The 10,468-nt window shown below is 38.1% G+C and overlaps 3 protein-coding genes across 3 annotated transcripts; all 3 read left to right on the top strand.

The window, feature by feature from the left end:
• The first annotated feature begins 3,766 nt into the window (after window positions 1-3,766).
• Window positions 3,767-5,111, top strand: LOC139853970 (uncharacterized). Its single transcript, XM_071843306.1, has 3 exons — window positions 3,767-3,947; window positions 4,035-4,675; window positions 4,848-5,111. Exons 1-3 carry the CDS (start codon window positions 3,767-3,769, stop codon window positions 5,109-5,111), a joined length of 1,086 nt encoding a protein of 361 aa, XP_071699407.1.
• A 99-nt stretch (window positions 5,112-5,210) lies between these two features.
• LOC139853969 (uncharacterized) lies at window positions 5,211-6,547 on the top strand. Its single transcript, XM_071843305.1, has 3 exons — window positions 5,211-5,486; window positions 5,589-5,701; window positions 5,914-6,547. The coding sequence occupies exons 1-3, from the start codon at window positions 5,211-5,213 to the stop codon at window positions 6,545-6,547; spliced, it is 1,023 nt and encodes a 340-aa protein (XP_071699406.1).
• On the top strand, window positions 6,544-6,858 carry LOC139853968 (uncharacterized). The gene has a single exon (XM_071843304.1). The coding sequence runs from the start codon at window positions 6,544-6,546 to the stop codon at window positions 6,856-6,858; it is 315 nt and encodes a 104-aa protein (XP_071699405.1).
• The last annotated feature ends 3,610 nt before the right edge of the window (window positions 6,859-10,468 follow it).

Raw genomic sequence — 10,468 nt, 5'->3', positions numbered from 1 at the left:
ATGAATGATTTTTGTCTCTATGCATGGGACGTATATTTATGAGAAATGGAAATGAAAATCTTGTGGTCTATTAAAATGATGAAAATGAATGATTATGATAAACTAATGAACTCACCAACCTTTTGGTTGACACTTTAAAGCATGTTTATTCTCAGGTATGAAAGAAATCTTCTGCTGTGCATTTGCTCACTTTAGAGATATTACTCGAAGTCATTCATAACATATTTCAAAAGACGTTGCATTCGAGTCATTGAGTTCATCAAGATTATTATTAAGTCAATTATAGTTGAATGTATTATGAAAGGGTATGCATATCGTCAACTTTCGATGTAATGACAGTTTGTCTTTTTAAAAATGAATGCAATGTTTGTAAAATGTATCATATAGAGGTCAAGTACCTCACGATGTAATCATCTATTGTGAATCGTTTGTAATCGATATGGACTTCGTCCAGATGGATTAGGAAGGGTCATTAAAGAATGTCATGACATAAAGCAGAAATCGAAAGAGAGCTTGGGAGAAATAATAGACAGATATACCAAGGTGGTGGCTAAAATACAAGACATGCCAGAAAGCCAGAAGGTATCCAGCTTTATACATTGTATAGATACTGACAGACACCTGTCTTTATGGCAACGGTTACGGAGAAGAGTGCCATAAACTTTTGTAACACCCTGTTTTTGTTTCTGATTTTGCAGTAGGTCGGGACGCCGTCCAGATAGGAGGGACGCCGTCCAGCAACAAAAGGTGGGACGCCGTCCAGCAACAAAAGGTGGGACGCCATCCAAAGTTTGGGACGCCGTCCAAACGGTCTGTCGAGCCAGCTGTTTTAATTATTTTAAATAGGGTAAAATGGTAAAATCACTTAGATGCCGGTTTGGAGCCTTCAAGGCTGGTTCCTTGGTCATTTGTGGATCATATTTCATCTTCACAAACACTTCCAACATTATTTAGAGAGAGAGAGGAGAAGTTCTAGAGAGAGAGAGAGGTGGATTTGGAGAAGAAGGAGTCGGATTCTCGCAAAAGCTCGGGTTCTAAAGTTGTTCATCTCGCTCCTAGCTACGTTGTGGTGGTATTGGTAAGCTCAAACTCCGAATTTAATTTGTTAGATTTGATGTTCAAGTTAGGGTTTTGAGCTAGATTGTTGTGAAACCCTTTTAGATGATGAAGTAAGTTCATGGTGACTTGTTAATCTTGTCACTTGGCGGGTTTTGGGTTGGTTGACGTTTTAGCCTTGATTAGGGTTTGATCTTGAGTTTAATCACTAGGTTTAGTGATTATGGAAGTGTTGAAACTCTTTTGGGTGAGTTTGGCTAACTAATTTTGAAATGGGTCAAAATTAGGGTTTTGATGTTAAAATGGGTATGACACGTGTTTAACACTTGTGTTCAGGTTTAATTGGCGTGTTAGGACCATTTTCACTCGTGTTGGTGATTATTGGTTAGTTTGGGCGCGTTTCGTGCTTGGAAGTGCAAATGGGTCGAATTTGCACTAGGTGTCAATTGGGTTGGTTTGTAAGTCAACCCTAATTGTGTTATTGTGTTTGTGATAATGGAATAGGTACTTTCCAATTGGCGCGTTGCGGTTTACTTGGAAGCATTCATCAAGACGACTAGGTAAGTGTTAATATCCTATATGCATATGTATGTGTAAGATGGGTGCGGGTCGGGAGAAGGGGTTCTCGCTTGTAGAGCTCGCTTCTCGTATAGGTGGAATTCTTGGACTTGTGTATAGGTCCAATTGGCACGGTTGTGCATTTTGGTTGACCACGTTGGCGAGGTGCACACTTTGTGTGTATGTTATCACATAGGCGTGTGATGTGGACTTATATAACCCCAATGACGAAGGGTTAATATAGTGAGTGGAATAATTATATGCGTAGGTATATAATGTATCTATTTGTTGTAGCGTGAAATGTGTAGTGTCGAGGTGTTAAGACACCACGTTTCACGTGAAGAGTGTAGCATCGAGGTGTTAAGATGCGACTCGGGGTGAAGCATCGAGGTGTTAAGATGCCACCTAGGGGTGTAGTGTCGAGGTGTTAAGACACCACTCCGTAAAATAATGAGTGAAGCATCGAGGTGTTAAGATGCCACTCGGGGTAAAGTGCCGAGGTGTTAAGGTGCCACCCTAGGGGTTAGTGATACGAGGTGTTAAGTACCCTAACGGATGTTATGAACATCGATGACTTGTTTCGCGAAGTCATTCCCTTGCGAAGATTTGGTTAACCATGGTTATTGTGTTGTAAGCGTAAGCAAATTATATATATATATATATATATATATATATATATATATATATATATATATATATATATATATATATATATATATATATATATATATATATATATATATATATATATATATATATATATATATATATATATATATATATATATATATATATATATATATTGTATACATATAATGTTGTATTGTCGTGATGTAGCTAACTCTCCGGGTGTAGCTTATTGGCATTGTTCACATCGTTGTTCGTGAACTTATATTTTGTTGATGTATCTTTAGCTCGTTGCTTAGTGATCCTACAGTATGCTTAGACTAGCTTGCCTTTATGCTTGGATGCTCCGGTATACGGTATTTGATTTTGTGAGGCGTGTCCATTTTATGCATATATATGTATGTAGTATATTATCATTCACTAAGCGTTAGCTTACCCTCTTGTTGTTTACATTTTTATAGATTGCACGGATGCGGTGGCTCGGGTAAGCGCGGGGACTAGTGGACTTGCGTAGTTACTTTAGAATACTTGCTTTTGGATTTGATTAGGATTGGGTAGCGTGTCCCCAATCCCATGCTCGGTCTATGTTTTTGTATAAACTAATGGGTCGAAATAGTCACTTGTGGTATTTTGGGTCGATGTGGGCCCGGTGTCGTAAAACTCATTTTTTATTGTGGAAAACTCCTAGTTTAAACTATTGTAATCTATTGTGAAAGTGTTTTGGTTTAAAAGTGTCGGGAAGCGGGTTTTCGCCCTCGTGTGTTCGAAAAACTGATCAGAATGTTTTAGTACATCTGGACGCCGTCCCAGATGGCTGGACGCCGTCCCAGTCTTAAGTTCTGGACGCCGTCCCAGCTTTTGGACGCCGTCCAGATCAACTGTTCCAGAAATTTTTTTTTGTGTGGCACATTTTCGGAAGGTTAACGGGTTGGGTTGTTACAACTTGTGCAAAAGCCGTAAAAGAAACGCATGATTACATTTGGGCACAAGAAGATATAAAGCAGAATCATGGAAGTACCTCTTCAAATATTGACATCGACGATGATTATTATCGAGTGCAGGGAAGAGGGTCAGAGTCTGGAAAACGTTATGGTGGTAATGGCCAACCTAGGAGTGGTAACTATCATAATGATAAATATCACAAATTCAACAATAACAAAGGGGGAGGAAGTCAGAGGTTTAAAAGCAGCCACACTAAAAATGTTGCGGTAATAAAAGACCTCACAAAAATACCAAAAGAAATTTTGGCTACAAAGGCAGTGTGCAAAAGCTTCGACCCCCCAGTACCTTTGTCAAAGTATGGAAACAGAGACAAAAGCAAATTTTGTGATTTTCACGATGATTACGGTCATGAGACCAATGAATATCGGCACTTAATTGAAAAGGTAATTGTTGAACTCAAAAGAGGAAGATTGCAACACCTGAAGAAAAGTGCAAGAGCACAAGCCGATTAGCCAAATGGAGAAAATGAATATCCGCGTGGCAAAAGAAGAATGTGGGAAAGGAAATGGATAAAACCATAAATATGGTAACCAGCGGACGAGCAAATCAGAGGCGCAAGTTGGAAGTATCTGAAGAATGGGAAAACACTCCCATCATGTTCCCGACCATAGCGCAGGAACCCTCGGATGCGCCCATCACAATTAAGGGACGTGTTAAGAGCTGCGGGTACATCATCAAGCGACTGCACATAGACACCGGTTGCGGTGTTGATATAATGTACGAGCAATGTTTCCACTTGCTGCCAGGAGCTGTGCGAGCCAAGCTAGTGGCTCCTAACACTGCGTAATCAGGATTTTCTGGGGAGTCCGCATGGCCAATCGGGATCATCGAATTAGAGCTGGAGCTGGTGGACGATGATAATAAGGAGTTAGTGAGAAGCACGACAGTAGAATTTGCCGTCGTAAGGTCTTACTCAAAATATAACGCGCTTTTAGGGCGCACGACTTTGCAAAAAATGGCAACCATCCCTTCCACCGTACATGGCCTTATCAAGTTCCCAACACCGTTAGGAATTGCAACGATAAGGTCAGAAAATCAAGATGCAAGCATTGCGGCCGTAGAACAAGTAAAACAACAGCCTACCAAGTCAGAGCAAATTCGAAGATGCATGATCATCGCAAACCCGCGACATCCGGAACAGAAAATTAAAATTGGCAGAGGATTGTCTGATGAGACAAAGTTTAAGCTTCGTAATATATTAGCTTCTAATACGGATGTCTTCGCATGGAAAGAAGCGGACATGACGGGCGTACCAAGGGAAATTGTTGAGCACAAGCTTAACGCAAATCCTAATCTGATGCCAGTGCGACAAAAGAAATGCGGCATGGCTCCTGAAAGAAGCGAATGGTTGAAGGCAAAAGTCGATAAGTTGGTCAAAGCAAAAATCTTGCTAGAAGTAAGGTACCAAACATGTGTAGCAAACCAAGTGCTGGTAAAAAAATCCCGATGGGTCTTGGCGCATGTGTGTTGACTTCACGGATATCAATAAAGCTTGCCCCAAGGACAATTATCCTCTACCAGAAATAGACTGGAAAGTTGAATCGTTAGCTGGCTTCCGATACAAATATTTTATGGATGCGTACAAAGGATACCATCAAATACAGATGGCAGCGAACGACGAGGATAAGACTGCTTTCCACACAAGCCAGGGCATATACTGCTATACCAAGATGCCATTTGGTTTAAAAAATGCTGGAGCAATATACCAACGGGTAATAGACGAAGCTTACAAATGTCAGTTTGGGAGAAATTTAGAAGCATACGTTGACGACCTAGTTATAAAAAGCACAACAGAACAAGGTCTGTTGGAAGACATATTAGAAACTTTCACTTCGTTAGGAAAGATTAATATGAAGCTTAACTCGTAGAAGTGCAGTTTTGGAGAGGAAGAAGGAAAGTTTCTTGGTCATATAATAACTGAGCGTGGGATACGTGCAAACCCAAAGAAAATAGAGGCAATCGAGAATATGCCGTCACCAAGAAATAAAAAAGAAGTACAAAGTTTAACGGGTAAGTTGACGGCATTAACGAGGTTCTTATCAAAATTCGCAGAGCGATCACTCCCCTTTTTCGGGACATTGAAGAATTGCTTAAAGAAAACGGATTTCAAGTGGACGGAGGAAGCAGAAGCGGCATTTCAAGAAATGAAAAAGTTGCTGAAAGAGCTGCCAATAATGACTGCGCCGATTGCGGGAGAAACGTTGATACTATACTTAGCAGCATCGAAGGAAGCAATAAGTTCAGTATTAATAGCAGACAGATGAAAGGTACGCACTATAAAATTAAAAATAGCTAATTTTCAATCAATAGGCATTTGAAGTTATATAATTATGCTGTGCAAACAGGTACAAATGCCTGTATATTTTGTTAGCAAAGCTTTGACAGGAAGCGAATTAAACTATCATGCAATCGAAAAACTGGTTTATGCACTCGTGCATACGGCTAGACGCTTACGAAGGTATTTCCAAGTGCACCCAATAAGGGTCCTAACAGATCAGCCGATAAAGAAGGTATGACAAACAACAATTTGTCGTCAAACAAATATAAAATTGCTTGATAAATCCTAGCAAATTTACATTCGCTGATACTTGTTGAGCAGGTGCTATATAAACCAGAAAATTCTGGTCGCATGGCCAAATGAGCTATTGAATTGGGAGAGCATGAAATAAGATTCTCACCACGAAGTGTGGTAAAAGGACAAGTCCTAGCAGATTATTTGGCTGAAATAGCCGGAGATATCGAAGTCTTGCATGAATCAAAAGAAATACCACCTCCGCCCGAACAGTTGTGGGAAATGCACACACACGGGGCTTGTGGCCCAGAAGGCGCAGGGGCAAGAATAGTCCTAAAAATTCCAGAAGGAGAGGAATATACCTTCGCACTGCGATTCGGCTTCCCTATCATAAATAATGAAGCTGAATATGAAGCATTGTTATTTGGGATGCGGGTAGCAAAATATCTGGAGATTAAAGAACTGTCAGTATATGTTGATTCGCAGTTAGTTGCAAACCAATTTAACAGAATATTCGAAGCACACGATGAATCAATGCAAAAATACTTAAAGCTTGTGCAAGAGCTAGCAGTTGACTTCGATTTATTCCAGATAATTCAGGTTTCGAGGACGCTGAATAAAAAGGCGGATGCGCTAAGTAAGTTAACCGCATTAACATTCAGTCATTTTAAGAAAGAAATTTGGCCTGAGGAAGTTAAAATAAAATCTATTGAAGAAGACAGTGTTTCGGCTGCAGTTGAAGAAGAGGAACAGAGTTGGATGACACCAATAATAGAATTTCTAACCAAATGACATTGCCGATAGATTCAAGTGAAGCAAGAAAGATTAAGATGAAAGCACCAATGTATCTGTTAAACAAGGGAATACTATATAGAAAGTCTTTTCTGGGACCTCATTTGAGGTGCCTTAATCCAACTCAAGCGGAGTCAATCATACGGGAAGTACACGAGGGAATGTGCGCTCTGCATTCAGGACACAAAATAGTTGCATCCAAAATAATGCGGCTCGGATATTACTGGCCGTCAATGTACAGAGATGCCGCAGAGGTAATACGCAAGTGTCAGTCGTGTCAACTTCATGCACCTGTAAGCAAGGCTCCATGACATCCTATGATACCGGTCGCGTCTCCATGGTCATTTTGCAAATGGGCAATCGACATAGTGGGGCCATTCCCCTCAGGACCAGGGGGTGTAAAATTTCTGGTAGTGGCCATTGATTATTTCACGAAATGGGTAGAGGCCAAACCACTAAAAACAATTTCGGGCAAGCAAATTCGAAATTTTGTGTGGGAAAACATCGTTTGTCAGTTTGGAATAGCAAATGAAATAGTAAGCGCCAATGGTACGCAGTTCGAAGGTAATCCATTTAGTGACTGGTGCCAAGAATTGAATATAAAACAAACATTCACATCAGTCGCACACCCTCAGGCGAATGGTCAGTGTGAGGTTACGAATCAGGATATCGTTTTAGGAATCAAAGCAAGGCTGGGATTGTGTCGAAGGGGTTGGATAGATGAACTGCCTAACATTTTGTGGGCACACCGCACAACTCCGAAGGGCGCAACTAATGAAACACCTTTTAGTTTGGTGTACGGGTCCGAGGCTGTAATACCCGCCGAAATAAATGTGACAACTATGCGCATAGCTTCCTTCGATGAAAGTAGCAACAGCGAAGAACTGCGTGAAAATCTAAACTTAGTTGAAGAACGCAGAGAAATGGCGGCCATAAAAGAAGCAATCAACAAACAAAGAATCGCAAGCTACTATAATAAGCGCGTACAACCATTATCTTTCCAATTGGATGACTTGGTGTGGCAAAAAAATGAAGAAAGCAGGGCAGAGGATACGGGTAAGCTTGGACCTAAATGGGAAGGACCTTACAACGTTATTGGCGTAAGCGATACAGGGGCGTATCGTCTAGCAAGTTTGGATGGAAGAGCAATAAAGCGCACCTGGCATGCTCAGACACTGAAACGGTGCTACATATGAAAAACTGCATCGGGACTAATCACCCCAAACAACTGTTTAAAGTTTTTATCATGTGAATTTTTATTTTCCATTGTAAACATGACAGCTAAGTGTTGGTCAAAAGATATGTTTGAAATAAATTGAATTATGCAATTTAAGCCAATAACTTGTGCATTTTTTTTTTACATTTGTTGATTGCATGCCCCTTAAGCTGCACAGGGACACACTCCGAGTCTCAAGTGGCATGGTTTAGTTTGGTTACTAATACTATTTTTAATGGTGACAGTAGTAAAACATTAGTTTGTTTTAAACGCTCGTACACCGCGCAAGACGGAGACTTGCACAGTCTAGACTATAAAATACAAGTTTGGTTACTTGTTTAAATAACCCGGACATTGGCGTGACCGGAAGACTCTTGAGTATAGACATTGGTTTGTCTATAGTACGTGTAATTTACATTGGATTGTATAAGCGTACGTACTTATAAAATTTTTTATAAAAGTCTTGAGTATAAACTTATAAGCATTGGTTTGCTTACTGTTGCATATAACATTGGATTGTTGGCGCAAGAATAAAAAGATCATGAAATGATTGAGGGGTCGCTCCCATCATGAAGTCATGGCATTTATTCTACATAAAGAGTTATTAAATGCATAATGTTGTTACAAATTATTATAACCGCCGTAGTGATTTCGTAAAGATACAATAAATGCACTTTAACCAAAAAAGATGTGAAATTATATCCAGTCAAAAGAAAATAAATTACAGTCATAAAATATAACGTCAACCGCTTAGCATTAAAAGCGGGACACGTACCAAAATTTGACCTAATACAAGCTAATATATAAAAAAAAAAAAGGTGGCATTGGCTAGAACGTTTGCCCTACACTAAGGTGTGACGACCCGAAAATTTCCGACCAAATTTAAACTTAAATCTTTATATGATTTTCGAGACGATAAGCAAAGTCTGTAATATTGAGTCTTAAAAGTCCTGGAATTATATTCATGTAATCAATTACCCTTTGACTATTCTCGACGATTCACGAACAATTAATTGTAAATAGATATGTGTGTATGTATATACATAAATAATAATTCGAAATATAAATTGAAGTATTATATGTTGTTGTTATTAAAAATTAACAAAATAAAAATAGGATATTATAATAATTATTATTTAAAATATATCTCTATATATAAATAAAATATATTAAAAATAAATATTAAATGATTTTTATACTTGTTTGATGTTTCGATTAATATTAAGCAAGTTAAATTCAAACTTATGTAATTTTAAAATAAACGGTGATACGAAAATGAGTTCTATAAATTTTAGGCTTATTAAAAATGTATTTAGGAACTATTTGTTAAGTTTTAAGACTTCTTATATTTTACCCATAAATGAGAGGGACAGTTGATGTAAATTTTATTTAATAAATTAACGATCGAATTTTATACCATAATGACCAAAATAAATAAATATAGTTAATTTAAAAATTTGGGGATTTTTTGAATACTTTTGTTCGTCACTAATTATCAACGGAGCACGAGATAATACCCGAGCTAAGTGTCGGTAGGATATATTCAATTATGTATCACGAGAATCTAATCTATTTACTTTATGCTCTTTTATTTCTTCCACAAAGTTAATTCTGTATGATATATATATATATATATATATATATATATATATATATATATATATATATATATATATATATATATATATATATATATATATATATATATATATATATATATATATATATATATATATATATATATATATGCATATACTCTTACATATAGATAGAGAGATATGATTATAATACCACAACCATCACTCACCAACTTCACATTTCACCTTATCGCCACCACCACCGGATATCATCACCAACTGCCGCCACCTAAGATCAAACACCACCGCCACCTTCATCTTTCACCATCTCACTCTCTCTCTTCTCTCTCTATCTCTCTCCCTCTACTTCTTCTTTTACGGTATCAACAACAAATCATCAATTGTAACAGACTACCAACGGAGCACCCCTTGATCACCATCACCACCACAGCTCCACCATCTTCAAGCTTTAAGATAGCACCAACTGCTGCAATTCGTTACTATCCTATTTCGTTAAAACCATCACAAACCACCTTCTCTCTCTCTAATTTCCCCTTTTTTGTGACAACCGCCATCACCATAATCAACCACCAACTTCCACTTCTATTTCATTCAACAAACCAAGCCACTTGTTACTATCATTAATACATGTTCACTGTCTCGTTCGATTAAACCCAAAAAAAAACATGGAACCCATAACTGTTCGGATGAAGATTTGTAAGATGGAAAAGAGATGTTGCTGATTCGTGAGGGTATAATAACAATGATTAAGAAATGATGGTGATGAAGAAGAAACAACGAAGAAGATGATGTGTAAGAAAAGAAAAATATGTTGATGATGATTAGGTGATGCTCGATAGTATGATAATGATGATATGTGGATACCATGTTATGATGATAACCGTATGATATGATATGGTGAGGAAGATGATGGAAGTTATTGAATGATGAGTGATGTTGAGGAAATAATGAAACTGTAAATGACATTGGTGTCAATACAGTACAATAACGAGTGAAACTATGATGATTACGATGTTGTATGATGGAGACGATGATGATGGATGATATGATGAAGATGATCACGATGATGTTACCATTATGATGATGGTGATGCTATGATGGGTATGA

Source organism: Rutidosis leptorrhynchoides, chromosome 6, assembly GCF_046630445.1.
Source record: "Rutidosis leptorrhynchoides isolate AG116_Rl617_1_P2 chromosome 6, CSIRO_AGI_Rlap_v1, whole genome shotgun sequence".
In the NCBI taxonomy this organism is placed as follows: Eukaryota; Viridiplantae; Streptophyta; class Magnoliopsida; order Asterales; family Asteraceae; genus Rutidosis; species Rutidosis leptorrhynchoides.
The sequence above is the reverse complement of the archived record's forward strand: the minus strand, read 5'-3'. Positions and strand labels throughout refer to the sequence as shown.